This window comes from Asterias amurensis, chromosome 16 (assembly GCF_032118995.1).
Source record: "Asterias amurensis chromosome 16, ASM3211899v1".
Taxonomy (NCBI): domain Eukaryota; kingdom Metazoa; phylum Echinodermata; class Asteroidea; order Forcipulatida; family Asteriidae; genus Asterias; species Asterias amurensis.
The window spans coordinates 5,856,458-5,875,803 of record NC_092663.1 but is presented as its reverse complement, the minus strand read 5'-3'; the positions used below and the strand labels follow the sequence as shown (position 1 = coordinate 5,875,803).

The window sequence follows — 19,346 nt, the reverse complement described above, 5'->3', positions numbered from 1 at the left end:
AATGTACTCAAACAAAATAGCAGGATTTATAGAACTGACATACAGGTCCTTGTCATTTGATTGTTGGAACTTACTTCACGTGACATTCACTATTACTCCCATCCGCATCGGCGATCAAAAAGACCTATTCACCCATGGGAAATAGCATTTCCCATTCAACAGGATCATCCTTGTTCCCAATGTTTTTGAGCAGTACAGCGCCGCCGCGCCTCTGCTAAAACAAAGGAGCACCTGTGCAAAAGGTTGTGATCCGATTTGTGCATTGTTGCCGCTGTGCGGCGCTTTATGATTTTTGGTTGTCAGTAATTTGTGTGATTTTTCATAATGTTATACCATTTAAAATACATCAAATGACAAGGATCTATATGTCAGTTATATAAACAAATATTGAGTGGCTTTAATTCGTGGAATGGAAGGAATATTATCGCTCGGTAAAATTTGGACTGTTCCATTTCACTCGTTTTCGCCTCGTGAAATGGAACAGTCCAAATTTTACCTTGTGATAATATTCCTCCCATTCCACTCTGAGCCACTCAATATTTCTACAGTGAGCAGTTCAAATAAAACACAATAGTACTAGGTTAATTTAAGAACCTTAAACTTGATATTATAATCAGTATTATTGGATCATTCTAACATGTTTTCTTTAACAGTGTATCCAAGTTCTTGTATATACAGCTACTACAAAAATAAATCACTACAAAATATGGTACAAAATACTCTCACTCAGTGTGCATTGAAAGTATGAAATTAGCAAAACAGGAACTGCATGTGTTCTAACAAGTTGCTCTCTGTTTGGTGTGTCCTGTGGTATTACCTGCTTATTGGGCTACATTGGGTGGGTACCAATGGGTACCATTGGGTGGGTACCATTGGGTGAGTACCATTGGGTGGGTGCCATTGGGTGAGTGCCATTGGGTGGGTACCATTGGGTGGGTACCATTGGGTGGGTACCATTGGGTGGGTACCATTGGGTGAGTGCCATTGGGTGGGTACCATTGGGTGGGTACCACTGGGTGGGTACCAATGGGTACCATTGGGTGAGTACCATTGGGTGGGTACCATTGGGTGGGTACCATTGGGTGGGTACCATTGGGTGGGTACCATTGGGTGGGTACCATTGGGTGAGTACCATTGGGTGGGTACCATTGGGTGGGTGCCATTGGGTGGGTGCCATTGGGTGAGTGCCATTGGGTGGGTACCATTGGGTGGGTACCACTGGGTGGGTACCAATGGGTACCATTGGGTGAGTACCATTGGGTGGGTACCATTGGGTGGGTACCATTGGGTGGGTACCATTGGGTGGGTACCATTGGGTGGGTGCCATTGGGTGGGTGCCATTGGGTGAGTGCCATTGGATGGGTACCATTGGGTGGGTACCACTGGGTGGGTACCAATGGGTACCATTGGGTGAGTACCATTGGGTGGGTACCATTGGGTGGGTACCATTGGGTGGGTGCCATTGGGTGGGTACCATTGGGTGGGTACCATTGGGTGAGTACCATTGGGTGGGTACCATTGGGTGGGTACCATTGGGTGGGTACCACTGGGTGGGTACCATTGGGTGAATACCATTGGGTGGGTACCATTGGGTGGGTACCATTGGGTGGGTACCATTGGGTGGGTACCATTGGGTGGGTGCCATTGGGTGAGTGCCATTGGGTGGGTACCATTGGGTGGGTACCACTGGGTGGGTACCAATGGGTACCATTGGGTGAGTACCATTGGGTGGGTACCATTGGGTGGGTACCATTGGGTGGGTACCATTGGGTGGGTACCATTGGGTGGGTACCATTGGGTGGGTACCATTGGGTGGGTACCATTGGGTGGGTACCACTGGGTGGGTGCCATTGGGTGGGTGCCATTGGGTGAGTGCCATTGGATGGGTACCATTGGGTGGGTACCACTGGGTGGGTACCAATGGGTACCATTGGGTGAGTACCATTGGGTGGGTACCATTGGGTGGGTACCATTGGGTGGGTACCATTGGGTGAGTACCATTGGGTGGGTACCATTGGGTGGGTACCATTGGGTGGGTACCACTGGGTGGGTACCATTGGGTGAATACCATTGGGTGGGTACCATTGGGTGGGTACCATTGGGTGGGTACCATTGGGTGGGTACCATTGGGTGGGTGCCATTGGGTGAGTGCCATTGGGTGGGTACCATTGGGTGGGTACCACTGGGTGGGTACCAATGGGTACCATTGGGTGAGTACCATTGGGTGGGTACCATTGGGTGGGTACCATTGGGTGGGTACCATTGGGTGGGTACCATTGGGTGGGTACCATTGGGTGGGTACCATTGGGTGGGTACCACTGGGTGGGTACCATTGGGTACTATAACCATGGATGCCAGGCTGGGTCCATACGACACAGATTGTCTGGGCTGTTTGCAGCTGCTACTAATGTACTCACTTTACTCTCGCCTCCTTCAAACTGAGCAAGATCTGTAATACAACAAAGACATTCAGTCAGTCAAACAAAACATTTAGCAACATTAAACATATAACTCACGTTTTAGTTTCTAGTGGATGTGTCATGAAGTGATTTGCTTCAGTAATGATTGGTTGACAGGTTCAATGTTGAAGCAAATATGAGTCCCTTTATAGAGAGATTGAAGGTCACTTGGGAAAGGTTTGACTGAATTTGAAGTCAGTTTCAAACCATTAATAAACTTCTTTAAATTGAACATTTGAGGTGGTTAAATATAACAATACATTGTTTGGACGGAAGCTGTGCAACATTTTCAACTGTAGCGTCATTTCAAACTAGAAAAAAAAGTCCACAAAATAATATTAAAATCTACTATGTCACTATCTGTTAGTACAGTCTATAGCTACATGATGCAGTACTTGCTGCTAGTACAGTCTATGGTAACATGATGCAATACTTACTCTGTAGTCTAGTCATGATGGCATTACAGGCTTTATTGACTGTAGATATCAATACATCACTGTCCATATTGGAGAGCTGGGATCCTGGGGCACTTGTATCATCTTGCTTCTGCTGTATTAGAAAGTAGAGTAACAAAAGCTCAATAAGCACCCTGTATATATCATGATGTAGGGTAACAATGTCATGTTATTCATCATCATCATTAGTCTGGATTATAGGATCCTTAGGTTTCAATCATACAAATCACACTCAGCTATTACCTCACAACTACTTATGGCGACGTTTCAATTATCATGATCTACCAATTCAAACCAAGCTTCTTGTTTACAGTGCTCTTGTAAACCTCTCGTTATTGTAAGGTTGTGAAACTTGGGTTACAAATAGCAGAAAACTTGCTGACATTTGAAAGCTACCACCAGCGCTACCTCAGAAGGATCCTTAACAGCAAATGGGAAGACCGCCGCACGAATGCAAGTGTCCTCACTGAAGCAAAACCCACCACTGGAGCAAATCAAACACCTGCTGAGATGGTCTGGCCACTGCGTGCGGATGACAAATGAGCGCCTTCATAAAAGTTGTCTACTCCCAGCTAAGCAAAGGACAACGGACTCCTGGAGGGCAACGGAATCGCTATAAAGACACCCTTATAGCGTTAATACTAAATTGAAGGCAACCGTCCTCAAAGCCGCTGCATGCGCAGATGACACAAAATGTCATCATTAACATCGCAAATCCATCTGTCGTCCAAAACGAAAACTCCCTATTGTCTGTAATTCACATGTACCTTTTTATCCCATGCAATCATTTCATCCCTGAGTATAGCTCTGAGTAATGCAGGAGTCTGGAAGGCTGGTTGTACAAAACATCTTGCTGAGGCAATCATACATGCAGTCAGTATGCCATTCACTCCTACTGTAGTTAGGAACTCAGTGATGTTTGGTGTCAAGCGGAAAGGTACTGGTCTATTTGCATCCAATTCACCTACAATCAATTACAACATTCATAGTTTATATAAAAGTAATCATCCAGAAGGTGTTGGTCTATTTGCATCCAATTCACCTACAATCAATTACAACATTTATAGTTTACATTAAATTAATCAGTGTTACAACCAACAACAATGGAATCAAAAGAAGGAAGAAGGTTATCTTAACTTTCTGTTGTCAATTATCTAATTACAAATTGTTTTGAACCATTTAACGGATAGCTTTCCGTATGGCGCCGCCACTTGTTCACAAATTTTTACAAAAGAGATATCTCATTGAGGTAAATTAGATACTATATTATTTCATATCGAATGAAAAAGTGGTGGCGCATATGGAAACTTTTCCCATTTAACCCACACATTCAAGTGCAAGCCTTCAACTTTGCTCAAGAAGGGGCACAGCAATTTCCATCTGATAAGGGGCACTTGGGAAAATGTCAATTGGTATTGGAATATTGCAAAGAGGACCACAGCAAAAGCACAGGGCACCACGGCAATTGCTGTTAGTGCCATATAGTTTCAAACAGGCTCATAATGAAGTCCTGATTTACAATAATAATAACGGTATTTGTAAATCGCCAAATTGCCAAAGGATACAAGGCCCTGAAGAAAGAAGGTCAAGACAGAACACAGACCAGACGACCAGCTATGAAGAGGGGAAAGGTGGTTTTCAGAGCATGTTTGAAGGCTGGGACACTGTTTGAGTTTTTGATTATTCAGAGGTCTCGCTGCGTTATAGTTCAGGCTTGCATTAACATAAACTAGAACATCTTATTCAAACAAATTCAACTTGGTATGAATCCTACCTGTTCCATCATCCATATCAAATCTGAAATAAAAGATGGAGAGTAGTCCAGAGTTCCTCTCTACTTGAATAATTTCAGGGTTGAGTCGAGTCAGATGCATTACAAACTCCACCAATCCAAGCAATGCAAGCTGCGTAGTAAACTGCAATTATAAACAACAAGAACTGGTATTAACCTAAAACCCAACATGATCAGGCACATCGGAAGGACAAAGCAATGGTTATAAGTGTCTTGCTTAGGGACACAAGTGTCATTACTGGGACTCCAACTAACACTCTGCTGAACTGAAATACCAGAGTTTGAATTGGGTGCTATTAACCGCTAAACCACGACACTTCCATAATGTATTCTGGTTTATCAGGCTACCAGTAGGAGCAGGTGTATCTCAACTTACCATCTTACGAAATGCAAAGTAGTCTGTTGCATCTGGGAATGTATGCATGGCCCATTCTTTGAGCATTCCTTTAGGTACAGTATTAGTCTGCACCTCCTTTAAGACATCTCGTAGTACTTGGTGGCTAGCTTGGGAACCTCTTGACTGAACTGTCGCTAAGCGTTTATAGTAACGGTTAATAGGTGCATCATACTCCACTTGGTTCTTAGCACAACGCTGTTCAGGTGAAGAGAAATCAAAACAATAATCATCAATTCAGAATACAAACAATCTATGATGGTTCATCAAGCTAGGAAAACAACTTTATGTTTTGTCTAAGATTAAGTGAAAATGAGTATACGTGCATCAATCAAAGGGGCAAAGTCAATTATTAAAGATCAAATTGTTTTCCCCTGGATCTTTAGTTCAGGTATAACATTCATAATCAGTGACCTTTCAGAATGAAACCACATAATTGTTTTTGACAGTTATTCTTGATCTTTGCACCGCTTGAGGACAACCAAAAGGGATTTTTGTTTTTTATTGAAGCAAGGGCCACAAGCACTTTTGTGGATATGGGAGCTACATGTATATACAGTGTCATTATGGTTATTATGATATATCCTGAAGGCGTGAAATAGTTTGAATGTGATAATAACACTAACCTGTTTATAGATGTCCAGTAGAGATAGAGAAGAAGTACTATCTTCAATTAATCTCATCTGTGGTGATACAGCGACTACCTTAGGCACAGTGAACTGAAGCTGCCTCTTTGTTGTTTCCTATAAACAAATCAACAACAGTCAAACAGAAACATAAACAAAAGGCAAACAAAGAAGAATAACTAGCGAGGAAGTAATATCTTCAATTAATCTCATCTTTGGTGATACAGCGACTACCTTAGGCACGGTGAACTGAAGCTGCCTCTTTGTTGTTTCCTATAAACGAATCAACAACAGTCAAACAGAAACATAAACAAGAGGCAAACAAAGACGAATAACTAGCGAGGAAGTAATATCTTCAATTAATCTCATCTGTGGTGATACAGCGACTACCTTAGGCACGGTGAACTGAAGCTGCCTCTTTGTTGTTTCCTATAAACGAATCAACAACAGTCAAACAGAAACATAAACAAGAGGCAAACAAAGACGAATAAGTCAAACTGAAAACAAACTTGAAACAAAAAAAGATTAATAAATGAAACAAACTCGAAACAAACAAAGAAAAATATATGAAACAAGCCGACAATCAAAGAATTTGAACATATTGAAGTAGTGGGTAGCTGTGTTAGTCAGGTAATAACAAGAAGGAAAGTAAAATGTAGCATTTAGTGACTGACTAGTAACAAATAATTGCAGACATTTAGTTATTTTTATACAAATATTGACTGCTTCGAGTGCTATGGTTAAAACTATGACTCCCGAGGTGATCCCCGGGAGCGTTCCATTTTCCTGAGGCGCAATATTTGTTTTATAACACCCCAAACATTTCTAAATACTGTACTATTATTATTAAGTTACATACCTGAATACTACAATCCACGGACGACGCGAATACAGATTGCAAACACTTTTACTGTGCTGCATGTAGTGTCGTGCAATCCGAAATGGTTACAGACTATTAATTTATCATCCTCGTACACGCAACGGACGTCTGGGTACTGCACGCCGTGTGCTAGTCTTCGGACTAGCGCATGGCAAACCGACGCACTATCACACGGCCGTCGTCTAGCAAAACTAAGACATGTCATGTGACGCGCTCTAAACCAATGAGCAGGCAGAATACTTGCAAGGGGTGTTATAATACTAGTTGGTCATTCAAGTGCTAGAGTTTTATTTTCCTCTTTGAAATCTTGATAATAATAAAAGTAAACTGACCTTTCTCTTTCCCAGGAAGATATTGAGCATTCTGAGTAGTTGTAAAACTCGCTCCTCTCTACGTGACTCACCCATCGATGCATCATTGACCACTAGGTAGGGATAAATCTACAACCACAACAATATATGATAACATTAATAGTAGTCAATAATATTCACCCAAGTGATGTTTGAAGCTTTGCATGGTGTGAAGGATAAGAATAAACTAGAAATAAGAGAAAACTTGTGGGTACAACCGTGTACAGCTTCTCTTTTGAGGGAGTGTTGACTCTGAAAAGTGCTGGTTTGGTTTTGTCGTTTTGAGAAGTACATGTGTACTCTGTTCGTCTTCTCTTTTGGGGGAGTGTTAGCTCTGAAAAGAGACAGATTGGTTTGGGTGTTTTGAACAGTATACTCGGCTCGTCTTCAGGAGAAAAGTTACACGGTTGCACCCACAAGTTGACTAGTAGTTATAGCTAACTCTTAATATTCATGACTAGTAGTTATAGCTAACTCTTAATATTCACTCATTCAAAAAGTCTCTTGAAACAAACCTCATGTCTAAAATGTGCTAAGGTGTAATTGTAATTTACAGATTAGCAAGAAAGTTAGGCGGCCATCTTGCGTGTTTACAGTGGATGTGTATTTTTCTGTGATTAATTTTTGTGCGGTAAGCACCGAAGGGTTAGCATGCCTTTTTGTGTGCTTACAGTTAGCAGCACTATGAAATGGAATTTGCGCGATAAGCACAAAATGGGTTGTTACTGGACTCTAAAACATAGGGCCCTGATTGGCATGTTGTGTTCCTGCAGTTCTACTACGATACGTACCTTCCCATTACTGCCTCTAATGTACAACCTCCTAGCTGCTGTATTGTGTTTATGTACTATCTCTACCCGAGGCATAAACCGAGCTATCTTGACACTGTAATGGCTGTGTCTTGGAGTCAGGAATTCACCAGGTAGTTCTACATCTGCTGTACTTGATGAGAAGTTACTCAAGAAGCGACAGTACTCTTCAATTAGGAAGAACCTAAGGAGATAACCACATGTCAATACATACTCAATAACATTACACATCATCTAACACAGTTTGGTTTCTGTAAAGTGAAAGTCTGATTTCTGAAAATAAAACAGTAAAAACAGAAAGTCAGAAAGAACTGAAATTTTCAAAATGTAACATCACATTTCCTACAAAGTAAAAAAAAATTCACCAATTATCAAAAATCTCAACAATTAAACATGAAATTCAAGCATAGACATCAATCAATCTGAAAACATTTATAAACTCACTTGGGTAGTAGCTTGGTCCTTGCTTCCATCACTTTGATCCATTTCTTGAGCTTGAAGATCAAGTTATGCAGCTTCATTGCTCCCGGCAATGAGAAGTCAAAATCAGTAGTAAACTGTGGCTTCAACTTCTGAAAGACAGGATCTTGAGTTGTAGCTTGGACTCTCTTAGCTAAAGATTCTGATGCTGCACTAGAGAAGGTTGTAGCTACACTACTCACATTCTCAATACCAACACCAAATGTAGTCACTAGCTTCTTAATAAAGCTTAGCGTGTGTGGAGTGACTTTAGCTTCAACAACTGTAAGATGAAAAGATGATACAATAAGACAAATGTAGTCACTAGCTTCTTAATCAAGCTTAGCGTGTGTGGAGTGACTTTAGCTTCAACAACTGTAAGATAAAAAGATGATACAATAAGACAAATGTAGTCACTAGCTTCTTAATCAAGCTTAGCGTGTGTGGAGTGACTTTAGCTTCAACAAGTAAGATTAAAAGATGATACAATAAGACAAATGTAGTCGCTAGCTTCTTAATAAAGCCCAGCGAGTGTGGAGTGACTTTAGCTTCAACAACTGTAAGATGAAAAGATGATACAATAAGACAAATGTAGTCACTAGCTTCTTAATAAAGCTTAGCATGTGAGGAGTGACTTTAGCTTCAACAACTGTAAGATGAAAAGATGGTACAATAAGACAAATGTAGTCACTAGCTTCTTAATAAAGCTTAGCATGTGAGGAGTGACTTTAGCTTCAACAACTGTAAGATGAAAAGATGATACAATAAGACAAATGTAGTCGCTAGCTTCTTAATAAAGCCCAGCGAGTGTGGAGTGACTTTAGCTTCAACAACTGTAAGATGAAAAGATGATACAATAAGACAAATGTAGTCACTAGCTTCTTAATAAAGCTTAGCATGTGAGGAGTGACTTTAGCTTCAACAACTGTAAGATGAAAAGATGATACAATAAGACAAATGTAGTCACTAGCTTCTTAATAAAGCTTAGCGTGTGTGGAGTGACTTTAGCTTCAACAACTGTAAGATGAAAAGATGATACAATAAGACAAATGTAGTCACTAGCTTCTTAATAAAGCTTAGCATGTGAGGAGTGACTTTAGCTTCAACAACTGTAAGATGAAAAGATGGTACAATAAGACAAATGTAGTCACTAGCTTCTTAATAAAGCTTAGCATGTGAGGAGTGACTTTAGCTTCAACAACTGTAAGATGAAAAGATGATACAATAAGACAAATGTAGTCACTAGCTTCTTAATAAAGCTTAGCATGTGAGGAGTGACTTTAGCTTCAACAACTGTAAGATGAAAAGATGATACAATAAGACAAATGTAGTCACTAGCTTCTTAATAAAGCTTAGCGTGTGTGGAGTGACTTTAGCTTCAACAACTGTAAGATGAAAAGATGATACAATAAGACAAATGTAGTCACTAGCTTCTTAATAAAGCTTAGCATGTGAGGAGTGACTTTAGCTTCAACAACTGTAAGATGAAAAGATGGTACAATAAGACAAATGTAGTCACTAGCTTCTTAATAAAGCTTAGCATGTGAGGAGTGACTTTAGCTTCAACAACTGTAAGATGAAAAGATGATACAATAAGACAAATGTAGTCACTAGCTTCTTAATCAAGCTTAGCGTGTGTGGAGTGACTTTAGCTTCAACAACTGTAAGATAAAAAGATGATACAATAAGACAAATGTAGTCACTAGCTTCTTAATCAAGCTTAGCGTGTGTGGAGTGACTTTAGCTTCAACAACTGTAAGATGAAAAGATGATACAATAAGACAAATGTAGTCACTAGCTTCTTAATAAAGCTTAGCATGTGAGGAGTGACTTTAGCTTCAACAACTGTAAGATGAAAAGATGGTACAATAAGACAAATGTAGTCACTAGCTTCTTAATAAAGCTTAGCATGTGAGGAGTGACTTTAGCTTCAACAACTGTAAGATGAAAAGATGATACAATAAGACAAATGTAGTCACTAGCTTCTTAATCAAGCTTAGTGTGTGTGGAGTGACTTTAGCTTCAACAACTGTAAGATAAAAAGATGATACAATAAGACAAATGTAGTCACTAGCTTCTTAATCAAGCTTAGCGTGTGTGGAGTGACTTTAGCTTCAACAACTGTAAGATGAAAAGATGATACAATAAGACAAATGTAGTCACTAGCTTCTTAATAAAGCTTAGCATGTGAGGAGTGACTTTAGCTTCAACAACTGTAAGATGAAAAGATGATACAATAAGACAAATGTAGTCACTAGCTTCTTAATAAAGCTAAGAGTATGAGGAGTGACTTGAGCTTCAACAACTGTAAGATGAGCAGATCAATAGAGTGTCTTGATAGACAATGTAATGTGTTTATCAGTAGACAAGTTACCAGCAAATAGAAATCAATCCATAGTATTAAATGGCAATAATGATATGTGCATAGCTCAGTAGAATCCTATGTTAATCCTACCTGCTCCTCTGTTCTCAAATGCTACAGCTTGACATTTAGCTAGAGCCAATCTTAACTGTCTTAAGACTTCTTCATTCCAGGTTTCTCGGAACCATACCATCTGTAATATAATCAAATTAAACAATTAATATGGTCACACTGTATGTTGTAAGCCTAGTATCAAAGTCATGACTATTGATTTCTTAGTCCAGTTCCACTACTTGGTTAATTATGTCGCAAAAAACACCCTTGCTGCACAAATTTGTGTGCTTTCAGATGCCTATTAAAGGCTTTAGATAATTGAGTGAGAAATAACCTTTCTCAAAAACTACGTTACTTTACAGGGAGCCATTTCTTACAGTGTTTTTTACTATCAACAGCTCTCCATTGCTCGTTACCGAGTAAGGTTTTATGCTAACATTTATTTTGAGTAATTACCAATAGTGCCCAGTGCCTTTAAGGGTACGCTTTGAATAAAATACTGAACAATTCACTGAATGAGATTCTTACTACAGTCACTGAAACAGAAAAGAGTAATGAGCTTACCTGATCCACAATACCTTCCAATGATGAAAGTAAAATAGGATGTAGATCTCGCTGTACTTGCATGATGCGACTACATCTGACCATAGGGACTGAAGCTCTAATAGGACCAGGATTAGATGAAGCTGAGCTTGATCCTAGCTGGTTAGATGAAGATTGGGCACCTGTAGTTCCTGATCCATTCGAATCTACAATTCAAAGTACTGCTGAGTTTAGAACCTGCTCACATCTTTAACAATTGTACACCACTTGTATGGAGTTAAATTGCATAGTTGGAAACAGTCAAGTAATGTTGTCAAATCGATTTCACAACACAGAGCAAATGTATACAGTTAGTGCATGGGGCAAAATGTATTGCCCTAAGCCTGGTTAATACTTCCTGCCATTATGATACAAATGTTTACATCACAAATTGGCAACAGATAATTTGCATGACTTGACTTGTGCTCAACTCCTGCTGAATATTCGCTGTGAAAACAGCCCTGTGACCTCAAAATCGCTTGGCATTCGCATTTGCAGGAAGTATGAACCGGGCTTTAATCAGCAAATTTTAGATGAGTACGAAACACCAGTATATATCTTGAATTAAAACATGAATCATATTGCAATAAGGATTGGATGTAGTACTTGACATTAAATTGAGTTCAACTTGATACAAACTGTAGAATCTAGCCATAGTTTACCTGTGGATTGTGATGAAGTAGATGTGGATGTAGTTGTACCATCTCCTGGCTTACTTGTTGAGGAGTTTCTACGCAGACTTCCCAGGTATTCACTGCTCTTATCTAACCACACAAATAAATAATCACATCTTTTATATAAAAAAACATTAAGGGCCCAAGGGGTTGATTTCACAAAGAGTTAGAACTAGTCCTAACTTATGACCAGTCCTAGGAGACATTACAAACGCATGGCTAGTCCTAAGTAAAACATTTAGCAAGACAGTTCTGAAAGCGCCAATCCAATAACTTTTTTTTGCATTTATACCATAGATCCTTTTGGTCGATAAAGCAGTTTGCAACAGTTTGACTATTTTCTCATGATTGAGTATTAGGATATAGTCCTGCCGAACAGACAGGAACAATACTCTTGTGTACAAAAATAGAATGTAGAACATGTAAATGCAGTGATATGTAAGAGAAGGAAAGGGACTACTTACATCTCTCTCGATGCTCTATCTTCAATGTTAGGTAGAGTGTTCTAATAGGGAAGTACAATGCTTGTGGGTAGACTCGGCCAACATTCATTAATACATTAATGATGAGGTCTCCTTCCGATCCAACCAGACACGTCAATAACTGTGGGATCCTAAACATTAATTCAAATCAACAAGGCTATCAATTACATTCTAAGAGTATCAAACAGTTGTATTCATTTATTAATTCATCCGAGATTCAAAACTCTAAGGGCCTTGTTACACGAGGCAACTTTTATGGGCAACTTGGAGGCAACCAACTGCAGTGCATGTTACAGGACCATTTTGGTAGCATTTGAGTCTTTCTTCAAACAATGTATTCTAGTCCCCAAGAAAAATAATGTGAAGATATAAATATGAATGGCTTTTTTTCTTAGGGATTGCTTGGAACTGGTTGTCTGTAAATTGCTTTGTGTGACATGACCCTTAGAATATAGACAAATACACAAATACCAATAAAGGTATCGGCTTGCAAAATGATCAAATCATTACATAAAAACAAACAGCAGATTGAGTGTACAGTGAAGACCAGGGCCCAGTATCATTAAGCTGTTTAGCAGAACATTCTGCTCAGCAAACTCCTTTGCTAAGCAAGAAATGAGTGGGATACCAGTCACGGCCAAGGTACAAGTCTGGTATTTTGGCCAGTAACCTATTTTTGCTAAGCAAGAGTTGTGCTTGCATGCTTTTTGACATTGGTCCTTAGTTGGAGCAATCTAATGAAACGCTACAATACTATCAGGTCATTGAACAATTCTTCAAAGCTCTTGTAGGCATTGTTTATTCATTACCATGGCAACCACTGAATGGGCGGAACTCCAACAGAATACTTGTCCACAGCTTCAGCCAATGGGTGTGCGTTGTTATCGTCATCATACGTGAGTAGCCACAATACCTTAGCCAAATACTTGCGTGATTTGGTTTCATTCTGATGACGGCACGCATGAAGAAAGCATACAATGGCTGACACACCGACTTGAGTTTGCCTAGCAATGGAAAAGGGATATAACAACAGTTACTACTTATTGGTATGTGTAATGTCAAACACAGAATGGCGTTTCAAAATCATAGTGCACTTGAATGCAATTAACATGGAAAAGGGTCAATCTTTAAACTTTATTAAACGTAGATAGAGTAACAAATTCCCTTGTGACAGTGGGAAGATAGTTCCAAATCATGGGCCAAGCTACACTCAAAGCTTTTTGACCAAGAACTTTGTTTGCTCGGGGAAATTTCAAGCAAGTGATGTCAAGTGTGGACCGAAGAAATTGTGGAGGAGTGTAATGAGACAGTGAATTGAAAATATATCAAAGAATGGTTTTATTCAACATCTTAAAAAGGCTGGCTTGTACTCACCTATCTTTGCAGTAGATTTGTTCCAAGTAATCACCCCATAGTGCCCATGCCTTGACTAACGTATCATGCATCTGTACTGCTGCAGAGAAGGCTTTATTGGCTTCATCTGAACGACTACAGATATACAACAAATAATAACAATCTAAATATTAATATCAAAGTCATATATGGCACACGTATCTACCAAACAAGTTACTATCAAAGTCTTATATGGCACACGTATCTACCAAACAAGTTACTATCAAAGTCTTATATGGCACACGTATCTACCAAACAAGTTACTATCAAAGTCTTATATGGCACACGTATCTACCAAACAAGTTACTATCAAAGTCTTATATGGCACACGTATCTATCAAACAAGTTACTATCAAAGTCTTATATGGCACACGTATCTATCAAACAAGTTACTATCAAAGTCTTATATGGCACACGTATCTACCAAACAAGTTACTATCAAAGTCTTATATGGCACACGTATCTATCAAACAAGTTACTATCAAAGTCTTATATGGCACACGTATCTACCAAACAAGTTACTATCAAAGTCTTATATGGCACACGTATCTACCAAACAAGTTACTATCAAAGTCATATATGGCACACGTATCTATCAAACAAATTACTATCAAAGTCATAAATGGCACACGTATCTATCAAACAAGTTACTATCAAAGTCATATATGGCACACGTATCTATCAAACAAGTTACTATCAAAGTCATATATGGCACACGTATCTATCAAACAAGTTACTATCAAAGTCATATATGGCACACGTATCTATCAAACAAGTTACTATCAAAGTCATATATGGCACACGTATCTATCAAACAAATTACTATCAAAGTCATAAATGGCACACGTATCTATCAAACAAGTTACTATCAAAGTCATATATGGCACACGTATCTATCAAACAAGTTACTATCAAAGTCATAAATGGCACACGTATCTATCAAACAAGTTACTATCAAAGTCATATATGGCACACGTATCTATCAAACAAGTTACTATCAAAGTCATATATGGCACACGTATCTATCAAACAAGTTACTATCAAAGTCTTATATGGCACACGTATCTATCAAACAAGTTACTATCACAGTCATATATGGCACACGTATCTATTAAACAAGTTACTATCACAGTCATATATGGCACACGTATCTATCAAACAAGTTACTATCAAAGTCTTATATGGCACACGTATCTATCAAACAAGTTACTATCAAAGTCTTATATGGCACACGTATCTATCAAACAAGTTACTATCAAAGTCTTATATGGCACACGTATCTACCAAACAAGTTACTATCAAAGTCATATATGGCACACGTATCTATCAAACAAGTTACTATCAAAGTCATATATGGCACACGTATCTATCAAACAAGTTACTATCAAAGTCATATATGGCACACGTATCTTTTAAACAAATTACTATCAAAGTCATAAATGGCACACGTATCTATCAAACAAGTTACTATCAAAGTCATATATGGCACACGTATCTATCAAACAAGTTACTATCAAAGTCATATATGGCACACGTATCTATCAAACAAGTTACTATCAAAGTCATATATGGCACACGTATCTATCAAACAAGTTACTATCAAAGTCTTATATGGCACACGTATCTATCAAACAAGTTACTATCACAGTCATATATGGCACACGTATCTACCAAACAAGTTACTATCACAGTCATATATGGCACACGTATCTATCAAACAAGTTACTATCAAAGTCATATATGGCACACGTATCTATCAAACAAGTTACTATCAAAGTCTTATATGGCACACGTATCTATCAAACAAGTTACTATCACAGTCATATATGGCACACGTATCTATCAAACAAGTTACTATCAAAGTCTTATATGGCACACGTATCTATCAAACAAGTTACTATCAAAGTCATATATGGCACACGTATCTATCAAACAAGTTACTATCAAAGTCTTATATGGCACACGTATCTACCAAACAAGTTACTATCAAAGTCATATATGGCACACGTATCTATCAAACAAGTTACTATCAAAGTCATATATGGCACACGTATCTACCAAACAAGTTACTATCACAGTCATATATGGCACACGTATCTATCAAACAAGTTACTATCAAAGTCATATATGGCACACGTATCTATCAAACAAGTTACTATCAAAGTCTTATATGGCACACGTATCTATCAAACAAGTTACTATCACAGTCATATATGGCACACGTATCTATCAAACAAGTTACTATCAAAGTCTTATATGGCACACGTATCTATCAAACAAGTTACTATCAAAGTCATATATGGCACACGTATCTATCAAACAAGTTACTATCAAAGTCTTATATGGCACACGTATCTACCAAACAAGTTACTATCAAAGTCATATATGGCACACGTATCTATCAAACAAGTTACTATCAAAGTCATATATGGCACACGTATCTACCAAACAAGTTACTATCAAAGTCATATATGGCACACGTATCTATCAAACAAATTACTATCAAAGTCATATATGGCACACGTATCTATCAAACAAGTTACTATCAAAGTCATATATGGCACACGTATCTACCAAACAAGTTACTATCAAAGTCATATATGGCACACGTATCTATCAAACAAATTACTATCAAAGTCATAAATGGCACACGTATCTACCAAACAAGTTACTATCAAAGTCATATATGGCACACGTATCTATCAAACAAGTTACTATCAAAGTCATATATGGCACACGTATCTACCAAACAAGTTACTATCACAGTCATATATGGCACACGTATCTACCAAACAAGTTACTATCAAAGTCATATATGGCACACGTATCTATCAAACAAGTTACTATCAAAGTCTTATATGGCACACGTATCTATCAAACAAGTTACTATCAAAGTCTTATATGGCACACGTATCTACCAAACAAGTTACTATCAAAGTCATATATGGCACACGTATCTATCAAACAAGTTACTATCAAAGTCATATATGGCACACGTATCTACCAAACAAGTTACTATCAAAGTCATATATGGCACACGTATCTATCAAACAAGTTACTATCAAAGTCATATATGGCACACGTATCTACCAAACAAGTTACTATCAAAGTCATATATGGCACACGTATCTATCAAACAAATTACTATCAAAGTCATATATGGCACACGTATCTATCAAACAAGTTACTATCAAAGTCATATATGGCACACGTATCTACCAAACAAGTTACTATCAAAGTCATATATGGCACACGTATCTATCAAACAAATTACTATCAAAGTCATAAATGGCACACGTATCTATCAAACAAGTTACTATCAAAGTCTTATATGGCACACGTATCTATCAAACAAGTTACTATCACAGTCATATATGGCACACGTATCTATCAAACAAGTTACTATCACAGTCATATATGGCACACGTATCTATCAAACAAGTTACTATCAAAGTCATATATGGCACACGTATCTACCAAACATGTTACTATCAAAGTCATATATGGCACACGTATCTATCAAACAAGTTACTATCACAGTCATATATGGCACACGTATCTATCAAACAAATTACTATCAAAGTCATATATGGCACACGTATCTACCAAACAAGTTACTATCAAAGTCATATATGGCACACGTATCTATCAAACAAGTTACTATCAAAGTCATATATGGCACACGTATCTACCAAACAAGTTACTATCACAGTCATATATGGCACACGTATCTACCAAACAAGTTACTATCAAAGTCATATATGGCACACGTATCTATCAAACAAGTTACTATCACAGTCATATATGGCACACGTATCTACCAAACAAGTTACTATCAAAGTCATATATGGCACACGTATCTATCAAACAAGTTACTATCAAAGTCATATATGGCACACGTATCTATCAAACAAGTTACTATCACAGTCTTATATGGCACACGTATCTATCAAACAAGTTACTATCACAGTCATATATGGCACACGTATCTATCAAACAAGTTACTATCACAGTCATATATGGCACACGTATCTACCAAACAAGTTACTATCACAGTCATATATGGCACACGTATCTATCAAACAAGTTACTATCAAAGTCATATATGGCACACGTATCTACCAAACAAGTTACTATCACAGTCTTATATGGCACACGTGTCTATCAAACAAGTTACTATCACAGTCATATATGGCACACGTATCTATCAAACAAGTTACTATCAAAGTCTTATATGGCACACGTATCTACCAAACAAGTTACTATCAAAGTCATATATGGCACACGTATCTATCAAACAAGTTACTATCACAGTCATATATGGCACACGTATCTATCAAACAAGTTACTATCAAAGTCATATATGGCACACGTATCTACCAAACAAGTTACTATCACAGTCTTATATGGCACACGTATCTATCAAACAAGTTACTATCACAGTCATATATGGCACACGTATCTATCAAACAAGTTACTATCAAAGTCTTATATGGCACACGTATCTATCAAACAAGTTACTATCAAAGTCATATATGGCACACGTATCTATCAAACAAGTTACTATCACAGTCATATATGGCACACGTATCTACCAAACAAGTTACTATCAAAGTCATATATGGCACACGTATCTATCAAACAAGTTACTATCAAAGTCATATATGGCACACGTATCTATCAAACAAGTTACTATCAAAGTCTTATATGGCACACGTATCTATCAAACAAGTTACTATCACAGTCATATATGGCACACGTATCTACCAAACAAGTTACTATCACAGTCTTATATGGCACACGTATCTATCAAACAAGTTACTATCAAAGTCATATATGGCACACGTATCTATCAAACAAGTTACTATCAAAGTCATATATGGCACACGTATCTATCAAACAAGTTACTATCAAAGTCATATATGGCACAAGTATCTACCAAACAAGTTACTCAGGGCACTTAGTTAATACATTTATACAGAAAAAAAGGCAACAGCAATATTTAGCGGAGTGGCAGTTGCATCAATCGGCTTCTGAAAACTTGCAGGGGCTTGGCCGATACAACTGAGGCTGGGAGGGCATTTCATAAGCAGAACCTGCTTGGGAAATAACTGTGTTGGTAAGCAAGTATTCTACAGTGTTACTGTCTGTTTTGGAACTGGTGACCTCTGGTAGCTTTGCTAGATGATTGAATGATATAGGGTGGGGTAGCTGGGATGGCGATAAGTTGATGGACCATCCTGTACAGCATGATAACCCTTGCTGTGGGCACGCCGTTTCATTATGGACACAGCAGTTTTTGTTTCTCTATTGAATGGTTAGTTGTTACATTGTGATGACTAAAATACCTTCCAACTTGAGCCAAGAACATTCCCTTCAGAGCATAGAATTCTGCTGTCATCTCACGAGTGAAGAATTTCAAGTTAGTAGATTCAATGACCTCTAGACCTTCTTGTAGTTCCTGCTTGCCCATCGTACTTGCCATCTGTAGATAACATTTCACTTGTTGACGTATCTTCTGAAAACAGTCTACGATTGGAACGCTAGGTATTGTGTGAATCCTACATGAACGGAAA

At 38.2% G+C, this 19,346-nt stretch overlaps 1 protein-coding gene across 1 annotated transcript in view; it reads right to left on the bottom strand.

The window, feature by feature from the left end:
* Nucleotides 1-2,137: 2,137 nt before the first annotated feature.
* LOC139948671 (transformation/transcription domain-associated protein-like) overlaps nt 2,138-19,346 on the bottom strand; it is an 86,230-nt gene continuing 69,021 nt past the window's right edge. The window contains exons 66-81 of the mRNA XM_071946900.1: nt 19,119-19,331; nt 13,753-13,866; nt 13,188-13,382; nt 12,361-12,509; nt 11,885-11,986; nt 11,205-11,389; nt 10,680-10,779; nt 8,210-8,507; nt 7,748-7,949; nt 6,939-7,046; nt 5,727-5,843; nt 5,083-5,298; nt 4,689-4,830; nt 3,682-3,878; nt 2,897-3,008; nt 2,138-2,449 (exon numbers count right to left, since the gene is read on the bottom strand). Of these exons, the coding sequence (XP_071803001.1) occupies nt 2,340-2,449; nt 2,897-3,008; nt 3,682-3,878; nt 4,689-4,830; nt 5,083-5,298; nt 5,727-5,843; nt 6,939-7,046; nt 7,748-7,949; nt 8,210-8,507; nt 10,680-10,779; nt 11,205-11,389; nt 11,885-11,986; nt 12,361-12,509; nt 13,188-13,382; nt 13,753-13,866; nt 19,119-19,331 (2,560 nt within the window). The 3' untranslated portion in view covers nt 2,138-2,339. The remainder of the gene's footprint in view (nt 2,450-2,896; nt 3,009-3,681; nt 3,879-4,688; nt 4,831-5,082; nt 5,299-5,726; nt 5,844-6,938; nt 7,047-7,747; nt 7,950-8,209; nt 8,508-10,679; nt 10,780-11,204; nt 11,390-11,884; nt 11,987-12,360; nt 12,510-13,187; nt 13,383-13,752; nt 13,867-19,118; nt 19,332-19,346) is intronic.